The following is a 19416-nucleotide window of genomic DNA, read 5'->3' as shown; positions in this document are numbered from 1 at the left end:
AGAAGAGACACCATTTTACTATGCCATTGCATTTAGTGGGACCTGAGCATCCATGGATTTTGGTACCCACAGGAGGTTCTGGAATCATAGCCCAGAGGATACCAAGAGCCCACTGAGACTAGAAGAGAGTAGGAGAGTTTGGTGGTTAGAGCTATAACAGAATCTGTGTAGCATATTCTCTTCAAGATTTTTTTCCTGCATTCCTCCTTGAAATATTCCTCATTGCTGTGTGCTAAAACTTTGTACAGTATGCTGTCAGCCGATGACACATCAAAAGGAATGTGAGATTTATTATTTTTACACCAACCTGCATATGAGGTTGCTTCTGCAGTTCACATTAAAGGTGAAACACTTGGGAAAACTATTTATTCCATGGTCCCTTTTAAAGAATAATTGTCTGAGGCAGTAAAGATAGTAAAATAAAATCAACTTCCTACAAAATAGCTCTGTTGTGTACCTTCAAGTCATTTCTGACTTATGGCAACTCTAGGGTTACCCTATCATGGGGCAGTCTTGGAAAGATTTGTTCAGAGGACGTTTGCCTTTGCCTTCCTCTGAAGCTGAGAGAGTGTGATTTACCCAACACCTGGTTTCTTTTTGTTCTTCAAAAGTAATTACTCTGCATTTCCCCCTACCTTAATCCTGCTGTGAAGTTACTAGCTTGCTGATTGTAGCATCTCCATCTTAAAAAATAAATATGTAAATGGCATATAGCTTTTTACTACTGATTTTTAAACTTTTGATTGGCCCCCCAACATTCTTAAAAGGCAATAAATAACAACCTAGTTGTTAATTTTGGTCAGTGTGTTGTTGACCACTAGATGTCCAGATGAAGGTAACACTCAGAAAACAGGGAAATGAGCCACTCTAAAAAAAATGCAAGAGTTTGTGTTAGAAATGCCTGGCCAATCAATCCAGGCTTGCACATACTATCCAAAAGCTGACACTTCAGACAAGTTAACACAACAGCACTTTCCTGTTATAATTGGAGCATCACATCAGCAGTGAAGGAAGAAACCACATTTCCCTATAGATCTCCTGCCAGAATCTATTCCCCCCCTCCTCCTTGAGGTGTTGCTGCAAAGGTCCTCTGTCTCTGAGCTCTGTGTTAACCCCACACAAATTAGTTGGTGAGCTTTGACAGGATCAGAGTGAAGGCTGATCCAGCTGGAAGCCATAATTAGACAGCCCTGGCCTTGCTGGCTTCTTTTTTGTTCTTCAAAGGTAACCGCTCTGCATTTCCCCCATCTTAATCCTGCTGTGAAGTTACTATCCTGCTGACTGCAGCATCTCCAGCTTTAAAAAAATGCAAATAGCATCAAAACATTCTAGTGGCTGAGAGGCTTGCTTGGAAATCTGTGTGTGAGGTTTGTTCAGAAATTTTTTTCTATTTCAGAGTGCCAGAAGGAAATGATGAATCAATAGGGTTTTGTGTATCATTTTTCTGTATTTTGTTCCCATCTCTTATGAGATAGGTTAGTCTAGGTCTGTATAAGACAAACAAGAGTCTATACATCCATTTCACACTGGGTCATTCTGTTCCTTGGTCATCAGAACATTCTTAGTGTTGTTAATATTTTCACCTTTAAATGAATGAATAATGCACATCATGTGGAGATACAGTCCTGACAAAGATTGGCCCTGAAATGTCTCTTGGGTAGAATCTCTGAGCTGTATGTGCTGTTCCTCAACAGGTGCCTACTGCCTCTCTGTCTCAGATTTTGACAATGCCAAAGGCCTCAATGTGAAGCACTACAAGATCCGCAAGCTGGACAATGGTGGCTTCTACATCACCTCTCGCACGCAATTCAGCAGCCTTCAGCAGCTGGTGGCATATTACTCCAGTAAGTGGCCTATCAGTATAACTTGTAATCATGAAGAATTATTTGCAGAATACAGAGGTCTTTTCCAAGGTACTTTGAGAAAAAGCAAATAGCTGAGGAAGTTTAAACAGTATCTTAAAGAAAGGGTGGGAGTCCAAAAATGTGACAGAACCCCTAAGGGGGAGGCAACAAATCAAACTTTTTTTTTTAATTTTGGGCAAGCTGCTTTCTTACCTTTAATTCTAAGGGAAGCAAGAGTAGAGTTGAATGATCTTAAAGGAGTTCACTGTTATCTGTTATCCTAACATTACCCAGCGTATTTACTGACTCCCTATGCATTAATCCAAAAAATTCCAGCAGGCCAATCCATCGAGTACTATTCCTTATCCATTATTTTTATGATTTTATATAGTCCCCGATGAAGGCCTCTGAGAGCCTATGCAAGCTGAAACACGTTGGCCTTTTTATCAATAAATCATTCTTCCACATTCTGAGCACCTTGAGACATGTCTCCAGTTTTTTTCTGCTGATTTCACTGATTCCAGCTTTTGCTTCCTAACTGCCATAACACCATAAAGCCTCTGATCTACTTATTTATAAGACCATAAATCAGCAGCTTCTGCTTCAGAAGAAAATAATAAGAGGGGTGCACATCATTTTGTATTGGTTCAGAGATTTCTGTTAGAGCAGAAAGAAAGAAGTGATAATCCAGTAAAAGATACAAAATAGTAACCTATAAATAGAGAGGTAGAGAGAAAAAACACTTTCATGGTGTCTCTCTCCAATATTTTTTCTAGCACATAGAGATCAGAGAGGCAGGAAAAGTGCTCCTTTTTAACCTTGGGGGAAAAAACTTCTTAAAGTGGCTTTTCTTTGTGTCTTATTCCATGCTTCCTTGTTCCAGAACATGCAGATGGCTTGTGCCACCGTCTCACCAATGTCTGCCCAACCAGCAAGCCTCAGACCCAAGGCCTTGCAAAAGATGCATGGGAAATTCCCCGGGAATCCCTGAGATTAGAGGTGAAGCTTGGGCAAGGATGTTTTGGAGAAGTGTGGATGGGTAAGAATTTCTAGCAGATATCTGAGCCATAAGGTACACGTGGGATTTGATGGCTTTTAAATTTCTAGGAAGGAAAATGAATTTTAGAAGGAGGGTGAGATCTAGGAAGGCAGCCACTAATGCTGCTTGCAAAACAAACATCTTTCTGGCTGTTTCATGGCTATCAAGTTCTCCTGGTATCCATCTCAGTAATCTGCACCCAAGCCTTATTATGATCTGCTGTGAAAAACAAAAGGCTGGCAAGGTCAGATGTAACAGAAGCCTTGCCAGCTTGCATCAGAAGTATGTTCGATGTTGCATTGGAGCAGCATAATAGCCACCAGTACAGTAAAGGCTTGTCAGTTATTGGCAAGGGGAAAGGTTAAGGGGTAGGTAGGAAAGAAGGAACCAAGTCAAAGCAAGAATATTTAAGCAATAAGGATAATACTAGGGATTCCTCTTGGACTAACACAATGTAGGAATTATAAACCAGACTATTCTAGTTTAGTTTTATGTATATATTGGTCACAGATCAAAATAGACATGAACATGAGTATTCCAGAGTGTGTGTTGGTTCCATATTTAATCATACTTGGAACAATATCTTTGAAATCAATGGAACTTGGTTCTTTATCAGCCTGGCAAAAAAGATGGGAGCATAGTGGTATGTCGCCGTCATTATCGTGCAACAATGCAAAGATTATCACACGACATCGTGGTTATTGCACGATTATCCCATGAATAAAGAGGCATTCTAGAATGCCTCTTTATTCTTGGGATAATCATGGGATAATAGCAATATTATACAATGCCATGTGATAATCTTTGAGTTGTTGCTCAATATTGATGGGAGCATACCGCTATTCTCCCGTCTTTTTTGACAGTCTGATAAAGTCCTCAGTCATGATTACTATATGTTCAGTTGATTTCAGTCAGTCTGCTCCAAGGCTAACTAACTATCGAACTAATTCCTAGTCTCTTAACAAACCACAGGGTGTTGCCAAACACGAAAATTGCAATTTGCTTGCTCCTCTGTTCATCTAGACACTGTTAAAAGCTACGTGAATTTGAAGACAGAATACAATCCAAAAGATGGGTCAAACATGACTTATGGTTCTATCTTGGAAACAGAGGACATTTAAACATAGATAATACCTGAATAGGTGGTTGCTTTTGGAACTGCACAGACTTAACACTTAACTTTTTGAGGGAAGGATTACAAACATTTTAAATAACTCTGAAAACATTTATTTCTTGCTAACCAAAATGATTATCTTCTCATAAAGGGACAACATCCCTCAGATAGGGAAAAAAATTATTTTGTGACATACAGTTTTGGAAGGAGAATTATTATACTTCAGATTCACAAAAAATCCTGGTAATCTGCATTTGTTAGCAACTGTATCCTCCACTGGTCCTTTCCCTGCCTGTTCTTCAGTACAAATTATATTTCAGCCATCCCCAGCCTGGTCACTTACAATCCCTATCAATCTTCTCTAAGATGAGCAGTGGTTGAGGGAGCATGAATTGAAGTCCAAAAACACTAAACTGTGGGAAATAGCTGTTAATCTCTTGTCATATTCTGAGATACATGTATGTGGTAAAATGGAGCCTGTGAACACATGTTTCTTGGTTAAAAGTCTGCTTTACTAATCTATTCCTATTTCTACTCCAGGGACCTGGAATGGCACCACCAGAGTGGCAATAAAGACTCTGAAACCTGGGACAATGTCTCCAGAGGCATTTCTACAGGAAGCTCAGGTCATGAAGAAACTGCGCCATGAGAAACTGGTGCAGTTGTATGCTGTGGTTTCTGAGGAGCCTATTTACATTGTGACGGAATATATGTGCAAAGGTGCTTAATATACATGTGTCAGAGTGGTTGGATACTTTGTGTGGATGCCGTTGTTTTCAAATCAGATGGGTAACACTGAACAAGCTAGAAATTCAGGCAAGGAGGGAAAAATCCACAACTACCCCTTGTCTTTCTCATTTAGCTATAGGTGGGATAGGCAGCACACAGGACACTTGCATTTTACAAGGACCAAATCACATAACGAAAGTAGTGTGCTATAAATGTAGGAAGAATGGATTGTGAAGAAACTGGCTAATATTATTAAAGAGGCCACATTATTCTGTCATACAGCCAACTCACAGTTCAACACTTTTTTTGCTATGCCACTATAACAGGAGTGTAGAGAATTGCACCAAACCAGTATATGTGAGGAGGCTGTAATGGATGGTTTATTAGTCTTAAGTGCCTTCTACTTTTTTAAAATAGCAGGTTAGTCCAATTAAAGGTTGTTTTTTGAGTTTAAAACAGCTGCTGATCTGTGAAGTGGGGTGGGAGAGAAACATCTGCACAAATTGAAGGATTGGTCTTAATTAATGATGAATGTATGTTCAATCCTAGGAAGCCTCTTGGATTTCTTAAAGGGTGAGATGGGCAAGTATTTGAGACTACCTCAGTTGGTGGACATGGCAGCTCAGGTGAGTGTAGCATGCTTTGGGAAACATTTTTGCTTATTTTGAATGCTTCCCTGTGAAAACTATCTCCCTTTAAAGAGACTGTCCACATGGTAGGCTACCACAGTCTCTTTCTGTCACAAACAGTGGGACCTTGTTATCCAATGTTATCAATATCCCCTATGGATAACAAAATCCATGGACGCTCAAGTCCCGGTAAATATAATGGCAGAGCAAAATGGTGTCCCTTACATAACATGGAAAATCTAAACTTGCTATTTGGAATTCATACTTTTTTGAATATTTTCAAGCCATGGATGCTTGAATCTGTGAGTAAAAAAAATCCATGGATAAGGAAGGCTGACTGTACTGAGTTTATCTATGTGTAAAGAGAGAGTGGGAAAGAGACAGAGAAGAGGATTATTGGCTGAAGTATTAAAACATGAAGTTCTCCTTGTTGTAGTTTGAAGTGGTACATGCTTGGAAAAAAATATGATATTCTGAGTGCTTTCAGATGGGGTCTTAAATCTGCAGTGGCAATTTTTCAGTCATTCAGATGCCAGTGTCTATGTGAAGCCCTGATCCTGTGCTTTTGTGTGTGTATGTGTGCTGACAGAATTAATCCCATGTTATTCCCTGTTTCTTTTAAAATTCAGAAAAAAAGCAGTACTTTGTAAAGATTTAAGCGGATCACAATTTCCTTAGGTAGCATTAAGTCACTTTGTGGTAGAAATGGTCCGTCAGACAGCTGGATTATACTGAAAATGCATCACACTTCTTTGTTGCTTGCCATGCATTTTCTGGTTTCATATCTTGCAACAGTACTTTCCCTATCAGACTTTTTCCAGCCTGAGTGAGAAGTTAATCAACCAAGCTTCAGAGAGCAAGACTATGGTGGCTCCTGCTTCCTTTATCCTTCACATTCCTCTTGCCTCTTTCTATCTTGGTACTGATTGTATTTTGGGAGAAACTGAGCAGAATTGTTTTGGGAGTGAGGAGCCACAGACACCCAAAGGGACTGGTTCCACACATTAGCTTCCTTTGAGCCAGTTCTTGGTTAAGGAAGAGGCTTTTATTCAAGAGTTTCTACCTTGTGCAGAGTTGCAAAGCTTGAAAAGTAGCAAGATGCTTCCTCACTCTGCAGAGGCTGAAAAGACTTGAAAAGGGGAGGAGGAAATTCTCCACAGCTATGCCAAATTTGGAATTTTTTCTAAAACACCAGACACAGCATCCACAGATTTCAGTATCTACAGGGAGTCCTCTAACCAAATCCCAGTGGATATCAAGGGCCCACAGTGCTAGTCAATGCCGCTTGTAGTCTGTGCAGTATTGGCAAGGTATGTGGGGCAATGCCACTTCCTAGTAGTACGTGAATGACATTTTATTTTTCATCTGTTTTATCTTCCTCCAGTTCCTCTATTCAGATTTCCTTGAGTCACTATCCCAGGTGAACTCTGGGACCATTTAGCTTGTTTCCCCCTAAACTGTCCAAATGAGCATTTAAAAATGATCCCACCACCCACCTAGCAGTTTCATTCAATCAGCCAGTATACAAAATGGTTACTAAAATAATTTAATTTGTTTTATTTATATACCGCTATTCCAAAGATCATAGCGGTGAACAGCAAGTAAGCTAATTAGCAAGTAATGGTGACCTCGGAAGGATGCAAGCCTGAGTCGAGCTTGGGCCCTTTTTCTGGTCTTGAACTCGCAACCTTGTGGTTTTGAGTGAATGGCTGCAGTATAGGCATTTAACCACTGCGCCACCAGGGCTCAGAATCCACCCTGGATCAATAGATTGAGCCTTGTTAGGCATTATGTTGACAGAACCTAATGATAGTTCAAGAAGATTTAGAATGTCTTTTGTGTTTGGGATGGTTACAGATCGCATCTGGCATGGCATATGTGGAGAGAATGAACTATGTTCACAGAGATCTCAGAGCTGCCAACATCCTTGTTGGAGAGAACCTGGTGTGCAAAGTGGCCGACTTTGGGCTGGCACGGCTGATTGAAGACAATGAATACACAGCAAGGCAAGGTATGGACTACACGTTCCTGTGTTCTTTGAAGATAATTTTCAGAAGCAACTAGTTAGTGTGTCAGAGAGGATGATTTTGAAATACAGCAAGGCATTAGTGACATAATGTAGAAGTGAGTTTTTACTTAGGTACAGAATTCACTGTTTGGATCTTTTCAGCACAGCGAGTGAAAGATACAGATGTAATTGTTAGCTGAAGTCATCATGGTTGCAGCAAATGATCCTTGGGGTCCCTTCCAATCTTACAATTCTACAAGAGTGGTAATTCTTAAACTTGTTTTTTATTCTTGTATTTACCTTGCTCAGGTGCTAAATTCCCCATTAAATGGACTGCCCCAGAAGCTGCACTTTATGGCCGATTCACCATCAAGTCAGATGTATGGTCCTTTGGAATACTACTGACTGAACTGGCCACAAAGGGCCGAGTGCCATATCCAGGTAAGTGTGTACAGTCATCCCTCCATATTTGCGGCTTTGATATTTGCAGATTTGATTATTCATGAATTTCATTAATATGTTCTCTCTAGGACTGTCTAGGTCCTCCAGTGCAACTCTGTGGTCAACTTTAACTAAAAGTTGCACTGAAAGACCATTTGTAGCTACTCCAGTGCCATTCTGTGGTCAGTGTATCTTGGACATTGACCACAGAGTTGCACCGGAGGACCTAGAGATTCCTAGAGAGGTGTCCTCTCAGGTAAAAACAGTGTTTTTGTTATTTGCGGTTTTTCCATATTCACAGGGGTCTTGTTCCCCTAACCCAAGCGAATATGGAGGGACAACTGTACTTAGTTTTGCTACTTGTTCTGCCAGGGCCATAGAGCCAGGTTTAAAGAACTCATTCGCTTAGGATAGAGCCATTACCCCAGTGACAGAGCACATGCTTTGCATGCATAAAGCTCCAAATTTAATCCATCTCCATGGTCGGACGGACAGCAAGTAAGGGAAAACTTGAAACCACAAAGATCTGCTTAAGATCATAGAGACCAACTCTAAATAGCTCTGACCTCAGCCAGTGGTGTCACTAGGGTTGGCATCACCCAGTGTAGTAACTCATGGTGTCACACACACACCCTTGACCTCCTCCCATACCACATCCTACAGAATCCTTAGTAATGTTTTTTGTACTAATGTTACTCATAAATCATAATTTCCATATATCACTGAATGTAAGGACAATAGTTGTGGCATAAACAATTAGCAAAATTAAAATTATACCTTTAAATTACAATATCATACACACAGTGTAAATGTGTTTACGTGTTGTGTAATTAAAGTGAAAATTTGGCAAGATGTGATGTTTTTAAAGAAAATGTAAAGCTAATATATTCTTTCATTTTTTTTAAAAAAAAACCCTGAGGCCTCTCTTTTCTCCTCCCACTGAGTCTCATCTCACTCATGTCATTTCTTCTGCTGAGCTGCAGCATTTTAAAGGGATGCAGGCGAATACCACAGCCCATTTCTGCCAAAAGGAAAATGTTTGGGGGGCAGTGGTGTCACTCACCCTTAGGGTGTCACCTAGTGCAGACTGGACACACACCCCCACACTCTGCTAGTGACACTTCTGATCTCAGCTGCTTCCTTATGGAGGGCTCCTAGCTGGTACCAATCAAAAGATGTTGTGTAGCTACTCTGCCTTCCCTCTTTAATAGATTTTTTTGTGTGGATAGAAATAAGATGGAACACGTGATGGGGAAACATAGGGTTTTACAAATGGAAGACATTTTCATCTGAATTTCCAATCATTTTGTGAATAAGTGCTATTGCCCAATGAAAGCCTTGCCTGAAACCACTCCTGGTAATTAGAAACTTCCTATAGTCCCTTGTAATTTAAAAGCACACCAGGAAGCTACTGTCTGTCATAGTCCTCCTTTTGCTTTGCTGCCTCTTGGTGAGCCTAATTTGCGGTATCCTAAGTGACAGCTGCAGCTTATCCCTCCATGCTTGACACAATCCCTGGGGACTCACAGGTATCCTTGCCTAGCCCACTGTTCTCCTTCTGAGTGCTGATACAGCAGCAGAAGAATGAACTTCAAGGCAGATCAGGGAAGAAGTTTTCACAGTTGCTGCAACACTAAGTACAATACTTGTGATGGTAACTTGTTGTCATCCTGTCTGACTACTATGTCTCTGATGTCTGGATATGGGCAAAGAACAAAATTTAGCTTATCTGGATGAAAGCTATTCCTTCTAGTGATGTTCAATTTGAAGGATATCCCATACTGGCAGTTAAAAAAAAAGCTGGCTGGAAAAAAATCTAGATTGTTTTAGTTCCATTGTGGTTGAAAATCACCTTTGTTTTTCTGTTCACTTGGAACTTTCTCATTACAGTTTCATCTAAATTCTTTTCATCTAAGACTTGGACACTATAAGGAGGAGATTTTATATATTTTGAGGCTTAATGTATATTAATGTATTTTTAGTAGCTGTCTTTATGTTATAGGGCCATAGGATACAGTTAGGGAAGTTTTCAAACCATGGAAAAATGAGCCCTGGAGTTTCTGATCTTGGCATCATAGTTGGATAGGCTAAAGCTTAGATAAATTCCCCTTGCATCTTATCTGTAAGGCTCCTTGCTGCCAGGCCATAGGACTAGGAGAAGCCATGTTGTGCCTCTGCTTGTGGTCATGTGAGCTGGGGAAGACTATAAGACTATAAAGGAGTTGTGCCTCAATTTAATTAATTAATTAATTGGGGAGCTGTCTTTACCTTCACTGGTTGAGCTGAAAGACAGCACTTATTTAATCCTTCAGAGAGAGCTTAAAAGTTACTTCTGTAACTTGTGTACCATTACAAAACCTTTTTAGGTAAATTTTGCTTTCTGTAGGAGAAAATCCACCTAAAAAGATAAGACAATGGTCTATAAATTGAGATGAGGAGAAGGAAATACCTCAAAATGTCTTCCAAAGCATTTTAGCTCTCAAAAGTTGCAAGGAAATCTAATAAATAAACTTTATTTATTACATGAAGAAGTAACAATTTTACCAAGCACTGCTTTAAATTGTGAGTGTGTTTCAGGGGGTTGTTGTGCCCTCATTACCCCAAATAGCAATCCATTATAGGCAGCGTTAAAAATCTTAGAGGTAATATTTTTACAGACTTGTAACATCTTACTTTCAAGCACTGCCTTGAGAGCATCTCTGAGCTGTGCCAGTAGTTTCTGCACTGTACATTTCCCTGGAGCCTTACAATTCAGTCCTTGGGGAAATGTGGGGAATGTGTGTGTATTTGACACAGTCTTGAGATATAATTAGCATCCAGGGCTTAAAGAAAAAGCAGAGAAATACTTTGCATTTTCATTCAGTTTGCTTAAACATTTGACAAGATCTTTCCCTCATCCACCATGCCAAATTTGACACGTGTCTGAAACTCACCAAATTTTGGCTTGACTTTAATGTAAGACTGCCATGTTTTCTCCCACTGATGTCTTAAATGTGAGGAAAAGGCAGAACTCTCAAGCATCTATTGTGGTGTTCAAAAGAAACGGAAGCTGCATTTGCCATCATCTGGGGCTAGTTCATGAAGGGGAAAGCTCATCATTTTTGTTGCTGTTGTTGTTGTTGTTGTTGTTTAGTGAAGAAGCTACACAGACAGGTATTTGACACAGGGAGGCAAAATTTTTAGATATCTTATGGAAAATGGACTGCAGGCCTTTCTCTTCCTTTGAAGCCCATTTCATATTTTCTGCTAACAGCATCGTAGCCTCTGGAACAACTTCTTCCCCTATCCTTGTGGTTCTTCTTTTACCTATCATCAGTAATATTATAGATTTTCCAACCTTGTAGATGGCTTGGGTCACATGATTGTTTCTGATGACATGAATGATCTGATGGAATTTCAGTGCAATTGCACCACCCACACAGTCAGGATGCCCATATGCCACAAAGACGTTGGACTCAGCTATGAGAGGGTTTTCATCCTCAACATGCCTTTAGCTCTGTATTTGCTAGCAGTAGAAAAACTACCTGGGGAATAAGAAAAGAGAGGAAAGCTTCTGTGCCAAATTAAGGGAACTGCGTATACTGCTTCCTTGTAATTCAGTCCAACTATACTTAGTTAACAGGAGGTTAAATACAAGAGGCTGTGCATTGGTGGTGGAGCATCAGTTTCCATTACCATACTTCTGTTGTGCTTCTGCTGCATCAGCTGCACTAAATAACGTGATGTCACTGAAGAAGACACCCCACAGTCAATCAGAGGTGGCAGGTAGAGGATTCCTAGGCACCATCCAGGTGCAGTAGTATGGTAAGGAAAAAAGAGCAGCCATTGCCCTCCTGGATAGCCACTTCAGGCAATAACTTTTCCTTTTCCCAGCTGTGCAGCTGTAGGTGGCTTGTGCCCAGGATCCCCATCCCTCACAGCCACTGTGGCTGTTACCTGGTACCATCAAGCTTCAGTTGCAGTGGGAAGGGGGGTAATTGCAGGAGATGGCACTGAAGACCTTCTTCTGCAATGCCCAAACAAGTATATGTACCCAGCAGAGAGTCATAGAGTTAGAAGAGCCCTCAAGAGCCCTCGTATTCAACCTCCTGCCATGCAGGAACACTCAATTATAGCATCTTTGACAGATGGCCATCCATCTTTTGTTTAAAATTTTCCAAAGAAGGAGACTCTGCCACACTCTGAGGCAGCATATTACAGCACTTTAGAAATAAAGTTTAATAATAATAATAATAATAATAATAATAATAATAATAATAATACACTGCTGAACAGCTCTTACTGTCAGGAAGTTGTTACTAATGTTGAGGTGGAATCTCTTTTGTGTACAAAAGGGTTCTGGCTTAAATTACTAATGTCAGTGTGTATTGTGATGGAATGATATGATGAATAGCCAAGTCATGTACAGTTAGCCCTTGGTATCTACTGGGGTTTGGTTCTAGGGCTTCCCATGGATATCAAAATCCATGGGTGCTTAAATCCCATTAAATACAATTGTGTAGTAAAATGATGTCCCTCATATAAAATGGTAAAAAAAAATCAAGGTTTGCTTTTTGGAATTTATATTTTTTTAAAATAATTTCATGTTGTGGATGGCTGAATCTGTGCATAAAGAATCCTTGGATAAGAGGGGCCAACTATACTACTTTTTCAAGATATAATAAAGTTTAGAAACCAAGAGAAATTTGAATAATTTTCGTTTGCATGCTAATAGTTCCAATGTTATTACTGGTACCAATGATCCATCTCTTTTTCGGTACTGATAGGTATGGTGAACCGGGAAGTACTAGATCAAGTGGAACGAGGCTACCGGATGCCCTGCCCACCTGAATGCCCAGAATCTCTGCATGATCTGATGTGCCAGTGTTGGAGGAAGGATCCTGAAGAAAGGCCTACTTTTGAGTACCTTCAAGCTTTCTTGGAGGATTATTTCACGTCAACAGAACCTCAGTATCAACCAGGCGAGAACTTATAAATCTGGAAACAGAATCAATTGCCAAAGACTCAGTGCTGCTTCTACTGCATAGGTGCTCAAGGGAGAGACTTTGAAGCATACTTGGAACATCTCTGAAGCACCTGCTGAGGTCTCTTCCTCATTCTGGTGATTCACTCTTCCTTCCAAGAATGGTTCTGGGCCCCTTACAAAGCAGATGTGGTGCCCTTGCCAGTTCTAGGTTAATGAAGGCCTTGATTGGTCATGAATTAGCAAAGTGACATGGTTCCACTTCTTTAATATAAACTTTCAGTAGACAAAATTTCAAAAAAAAGTCAGGTTATTCCAGAAGCAAAGAGGCCAAGTGAAAACCAAGCGATGCTGTTTATGAAAGCCACCTACTTTCTGGAAATCTGTCTTTCCACAAAACCACTCATGACTACAATCAGAAGGAACATGACAGATTTTATTCTGATGGCAATGATATGCTTTGTTGGCTGTATGACTTCAGTGCACTGTGTCATCTCTGAGTGGTGATGCTACAGAATTCTGCCTTTTGGATTCTGATGGCTTTTGTTCTTTTTTGCATATAAAACCAGCACAAATTTCTCCTTTCTCTCCTGTATCAAATCACACTGCCTGGAAGTGGACCAACTATTTCACTCCAAGAAAAATTTGTAGCTCACTAATATTCTGGGCACTTCATGTTTCCATGTACCTGTGAACTTCTTTCTTTTTATCTGCCACTGAGGATGTCACTGTCTCACTGTACATGCAGTCTTGTCCCATTTGTGTATGGTGCAGTTGCAGATTTTAGCCATATAATAAGCTGAACTGGAGATGCTAGGCTTGCTTGAAAACTGTCAGTGTGCTGAATTTGGTTAGTTTTTGGCCTCGGGGGAGTCAGTGAAGAACTACAAGGATTTCCTGGGGAGGCTGGTTTTGCTGTGATACTTGTAGTGCCAGTGATGACTTATGTATTTCTCAGGACTATGTTAGATATTGGACTGTCTTCCAGTTTAGCATTTCAGTCCAATAATGAGAGCCTATTAATAGATTTCTTAGACCTGCTGGAAAAGAACCATCCAGCAGAATTGTAAGTCCTTCTTTTTCCTGTATATAAAATACTACCAGCCCCTAAATGCCAGTGTCCCCCACCCCAGTTAAGACTAGCATTCCACATGGCATTCTAAGAATTAATTGAGCACATAGTTTATTTTCTTTCTACATTGCTACATTTTAATCTTAACTGGTTCTGGAGCTCCTTAGTGCCTCAGAAAGATAATACCTTTGCTGGACAAACTTTCCAGTACCTGATATCTTACCTGTATATTATGTATCCTTGGCCTAATCTCTGTACAGAAATTGGAATGCAGTTCCTTTCCCCTGCTATGGTTTGTGACATAGATGAAGCAGGTCAAGGGTTCCAGTAAAGAAGACTTAGCAATGCCCATGGAGGAAATCTTCAGATTTTTTTTCTAGAGAGCATATGGCCTGTTTTCTAAGCTGTATATTATCCTGAGGATGAGCTTGTTGCAGAGAACGTTAAGTCGTTGATTCAGTTATCTGTTCTAGAAAGTACGCACAAGAGAAAACTACATGGAGGTTCTTTGCACAGAATGACTTTTTTTAAAAAAATCAGACTCTATGTTTTTGTGTGAAGTCTGGTCATGACCTGAAAATAGTCCTTTGATTGATACAAATCATGCCAAATGTCCTTGTTTTGCCTTTTGGCTTCTCCTCCCCCACCATTTTTAAGCCTTGTTGGCCGAAACAGTGGGAAAGCAGAAAAGAGGACTAAGCTACACATTACATGTAGCTGCATATACATTTTCTGTATTTTTAAATTAAAAGCTATCTTTGTTGATGTGAATTTTAGGAAGATAATAGTGTATGTGGAGTGCTTCGTTTTATTTTATTTTTGCTAATTTTTCACTCAAAGGTGCCCATTCCAATCTGCTTTCAATTCATAGGGGGAAAGCTAGTATGGATGTGGTTTTCAGATGGAGAAACAGCTGGAAAGCAAAAGGACACATGCACATACATGCATATGTACACACAATAATATCACTGCTTTTCTAAAAACGCACAGCATGAGAGGATTTTTTTTAAAAGGAGAAGAGATCTACACAACTAGATGTGACAATTAGTTTGATCGTAACATTCCTTCTTATGGATGCTTAGGCTTCTGCTGGATCAGGCCCTCTGCATCTCTTCTTCAATCACTGGTTTCTTTTCAGGAACACAGTACTTGCAAGAGCTTTCCAGGCTCATATATATCCTGCTGTGCATCAAAAGCTGTTTTAGCTGCAGCAAATTGTAGGTTACATTTGAGTTTGTGCATACACAGCTGATATTTGGCAATATGTGCATGGAGTAGGAGGAAGTTTCTAGTCTAGTCTAAGATCCTGCTTCTTTAGTATAGGCCCAAACCATCATGGACACCCGCAATTAATCCCATCCGCTATTGGTCTTGTGACTTTGCTTGGCGAGATTCACCCAGGGGAGCAAAAATGCAGGTGACTTGGCTGGAGCCTGCCTATTACATTAGTCTGTCAGCCAAGAAATCTTCACCCTAGGGGTGGCTGGACAGATGGAGTAACTATATGCAGCACGATAGGAAAGACCTGAGATGCACTCCAGGAACTGACAGGAGAGTTTAGGCTTTTGAGTCTTCCTATTTCCTTAACTAGGGCAAACTGCTCTATACAAATAGAGCTGTACATTTCAGATTCCCAGCCTGAGAAAATACCTCAGAGTGACTGAAAATGCAGCTTCTCTGAAGCACTTGTGGTGAAGAAGTGTTTTTAAATCGACAAGGTCACTGCAGTATATGAAGCAAGATTTTTCCCCCCTGGAGATATGTGGAGCATTCAGTTAATCTTCCTTTTATTCAAGCTGTTCTTACAAACATTGTTACTGCACCATCCCATGTTTCTGGTGCCTATAGTTTGATATTCCCAATCCAGAGAAATCTAGTTGTTTTCTTAAAATCATACTGAAATAATTAATTCTTGTTATTTACAACTTTTATCCCATATAAAATCTCATTTTCTGTGGGATGAGGCCTCTGATTACAGCTGGACTCCCGAACCTACAACCCAAGAGACAGCCTTTCATCCACACAGCATGTGAGATGGTTTTGGAGTAGGCTTTAGAATCTTGCTATGCTTGCAATAGAAGAGATAAAAAAATATTAGGAAACCACTGCAGCAATTTCTCTGATGTGGCCTGGTGCCTGCTACAAGAGCTGTATCAAAAATGTAAGTGAAGGCAAAAACAGTAAGCCAAGCCATATGTAAATTGATCTGCCTTTTGTCTCACTGGATACTTCCAAGGGGGTTTCAAAAATTCATCTGTAGTGCAGCAGTTTCTTTTTATTGGGAGAATTTCTTACCAGCTGTAAATTAGCCCCTCTTTTGTACATAGCCCTTTAGTCATTTGAGTTCTTAGTGCTCAGTGGCTCTGAATGTTGAATTGTGCATGTGATTTTTACAGTCATGAGAATGTTTGTTGCAATTATACTTAGCTGATGTTCATTGTCTTTGGCTTATCATTTTATTGTCTGTTTTTCATGTCCAAAATGTGGGTATTCTCTGATGTGCCAAAAGAAAAAGGGGGAAAATCCAAGGGCAGAAACATTTTCATATATCTGATTAGCCTTCAGGGCCAACCTATGTCAGGACTATGATGTTGTTTCCAATAACTTGCCTATTTTAGACAAATAGGTGTTACATTTTCCTATCCATTCTCTATGGTGTCATCTCATATGTACAAGATGTAAATAGTACTTACAATCAGCTCAGTGTTAGGATGAGGAGGTGTTTTGGACATTTTTGCTCAGAAAGGTTTAAAGTAGAAATCTGATAACTCCACCTCATGCAAGCAAGATAATGCGTGGGATTGCTCAAACTATGTATTTGGAGTATAGAACCTCTTTCAGTGTTTCAGTTACAACCCCAAACATATGCAGCAAGAAACCAAAAAATGGCCTGAAGTGATAAATCCTCATGTGCTTTTTCTTCCATTCAGTTCTGCAACCATGCCTGTGTGTCAGGAGATTTGTGTAACATAGTGAAGTTCCCATTTTTGCACAAGCTCCTTCCCTAAATAGTCTGGATTGACATTTTTCTGATACTAAGAACCAGACTTCAATATCCGTTTCAAGGTAACTGAGCCATTCTTCAGTCTTATGCCAAGGTTATTTGTGTGCCTCAAAACTACCAAATGTTCAATGCGTTACCATAAATAATTTTTAAACTCCATCAATGGGTTACCATAAGTTGAACAATGGGAAGGCCCCATAACCATCCTTTCAACCAATTGTTTTGTTACATGCCCAGATCCCTATCTTCTATAGAACTCCTAACAGAATTCTTACTTTCATTGTGGTCGGAACAGGGTCTAACCTCCTTTCTCCAATATGACCATGGTGTCTATGGTACATTGTGGAAGGCTGTTTCCAAGGTCAGCAGTTCTTCTTTGCCTTTCTGAATCTCTTGCACTATGTATCATAATACCTTATATATTTATTTCTTCCCAAGCCCTTGAAACACAATTGCTTTTTTGAAACATTCCTTTCTCTGATATCTTGAATTTCAGTTCTGGTGCCATTTGAATTGTAGGGAGATCATATAGGTCATTTTGACCAACCTACCACATTGAATAGAAAAGGAGCTAAGCTGAACGTGAAGGAGACTGTCACTTTTCAACTCCTAAAACTTTCAGTTTCACTTCTTTTCTTTTCCGCTTTGAACATTTCCTTGTTTTCAGAGATGTGATTGCTGCTGGGACATGAATTATTTTCTTCCTTTAGCCATTTCTTAGGATTCTAATTTTTCAACATATACCTAATTCCACTCATTACCTTCATTTATTAAAGCAAAGTTTGTTGAAACACCAATGTCAATTGCCTTCAGGGTAAAGGACACTGTTTGATATTTTATACTTGGTTAAATTGCTCCATCTACCAAGTTCGGTTAATGCTTTCCACAATATGCAGTTTTAAATGATACAGTAAAAGGGTGGCAGAGCTATGTCACCTCTGACTCCAGGTGAGGATTCCTTATTAGAAGAAAAAACCCTAAAAACTCTTCACATAGAAAATAGTAGATGGGTAAGTCAGTACCTTTCCCTCTAACACCTCCACAGGAAAAGTATGGTAGCAAGGCACATTTTCTTAGGAGAGTTCCCACTTGCAGACTCCGTGATTTTGGTTCACCATCTCAGTCAGAAGAATCTGGCCTAAAAATTTCCTCTCTTAAATCTGTGACTGAGCCATTTCTCCATTGTGTAATATTGCTGTATTTTAAAAAGCACTCTTTATTTGTGAGCAGGACTTGCATTTGCATATTCATGTTAACAGTTACATGTGTTCAGGGTTTTTGTACAAGCTGGAACAGTTGTTTTAAAAGGGGAGATTTTTCTCTCCAAGGAGATGCCACTTTTGTTATTATTGCTGTTTAATTAAATATGGAGAGAAGTCCCTTTTGCAGAAGGGAAAGAGGTTACTGCTATTTTGTGCCAATGACTCTTGTATAACTTATATGCTTTATTTTTAAATGTCTGCTACCAAGGAGGAACAGCTTCTTGGCAAATACAAAATGGAACATATACCAAGCTGGGGGTGGGGGGAGGGGGAGCTTCAACATGGAAGTGAAAACCAGGGTTTGTGTATGACTCTGTACATATATATGTATAGATATTAATGTATAAAGATTCCTTTTTTTCCAAGTATGTACATTTTTTAAAAAAAATCAAGACAAATAGGTCTGTTTAAAATCTCTTGGTTTTGGTATAGCAATAATGATGATGAATACTAATTTAAATGAACAGTGTACTTAAGTCTTAATTTTCTTCTTTGTCATCAGGAAAGTTTTGAAAGAAAAATACAGAATACAGGTGGGGTTTTTTTGTGAACTTCCCAACTCATTTTGTAGATGTAGAATCTTTGCTACATACAAAAGATGCTTGTGCAGTGAAATACAGGCAGTTTTAGGATTGGAGATCAACTGACCTTTGCAAGGAATATACGAACTGAGGGAAGCATTAAAAGAGCTTCCTGTGGTGATGTTTATTGTCCTTCTTTATATTCCCTTCATTTTTGTAAAGCCCACAACAGAGGAATTTGAGGCTCTGGCATTGCTTGAATAACATTGAAACAAGTCCATACATGGATTTCTTCTGCTATTATCGTTCTTTTCTATAAACACACATACACATACGCACGCGCACATACCCTTTGTAAAGTCTACAGATAACTATGCAGAGAATGTGATGCTTTTTCTCATTTTCCCTTGCCTTTTTAGTGTTTGAGTACTTAACTCTTTTTTAAAAAATAAAATGTTTTGAAAATGACATTTCCTAAATCTATGAAGGTGAAGGCCCTCTTTCAATTTGGTATGTATCCCTCTCTCTTTAAAAAAAAAATTGTTTAATATCAGTAGATGTTACAGTGTTGGTGTGTGGAAATGACCTAACATGCCTAACATAACAAATGCCATGTTAAATCTATTAGCTCCATAAGTGGGGATATATTACCCGCTCATTATCACAGACTACATGTAATGATGAGCTTTTAACTTTCAGGAATACCTATATTTTTGACCAACATACTGTTTCTGCATACTGAGGATTGTTATAAATTAATAAAAGGGTTATTATATTAGGTATATGTGAA

The 19416-nt window shown here is 39.5% G+C and overlaps 1 protein-coding gene across 4 annotated transcripts in view; it reads left to right on the top strand.

The window, feature by feature from the left end:
- Positions 1-19364, top strand: part of LOC149315731 (proto-oncogene tyrosine-protein kinase Src) — a 132447-nt gene extending 113083 nt beyond the window's left edge. For all 4 annotated transcript variants that reach the window (XM_089513965.1, XM_089513966.1, XM_089513967.1 and 1 more), the window contains 7 exons: positions 1695-1844; positions 2728-2883; positions 4538-4717; positions 5276-5352; positions 7213-7366; positions 7673-7804; positions 12571-19364. In XM_089513965.1, coding sequence (XP_089370091.1) covers positions 1695-1844; positions 2728-2883; positions 4538-4717; positions 5276-5352; positions 7213-7366; positions 7673-7804; positions 12571-12779 — 1058 coding nt within the window. In that variant the 3' untranslated portion in view covers positions 12780-19364. The remainder of the gene's footprint in view (positions 1-1694; positions 1845-2727; positions 2884-4537; positions 4718-5275; positions 5353-7212; positions 7367-7672; positions 7805-12570) is intronic.
- Positions 19365-19416: the final 52 nt, after the last annotated feature.

The sequence above is a fragment of the Sceloporus occidentalis genome, unplaced genomic scaffold (assembly GCF_023333645.1).
Source record: "Sceloporus occidentalis isolate IW3139 unplaced genomic scaffold, rSceOcc1.0.p SCAF_3, whole genome shotgun sequence".
Taxonomy (NCBI): Eukaryota; Metazoa; Chordata; class Lepidosauria; order Squamata; family Phrynosomatidae; genus Sceloporus; species Sceloporus occidentalis.
This window is presented reverse-complemented; position numbering and strand designations above follow the sequence as displayed.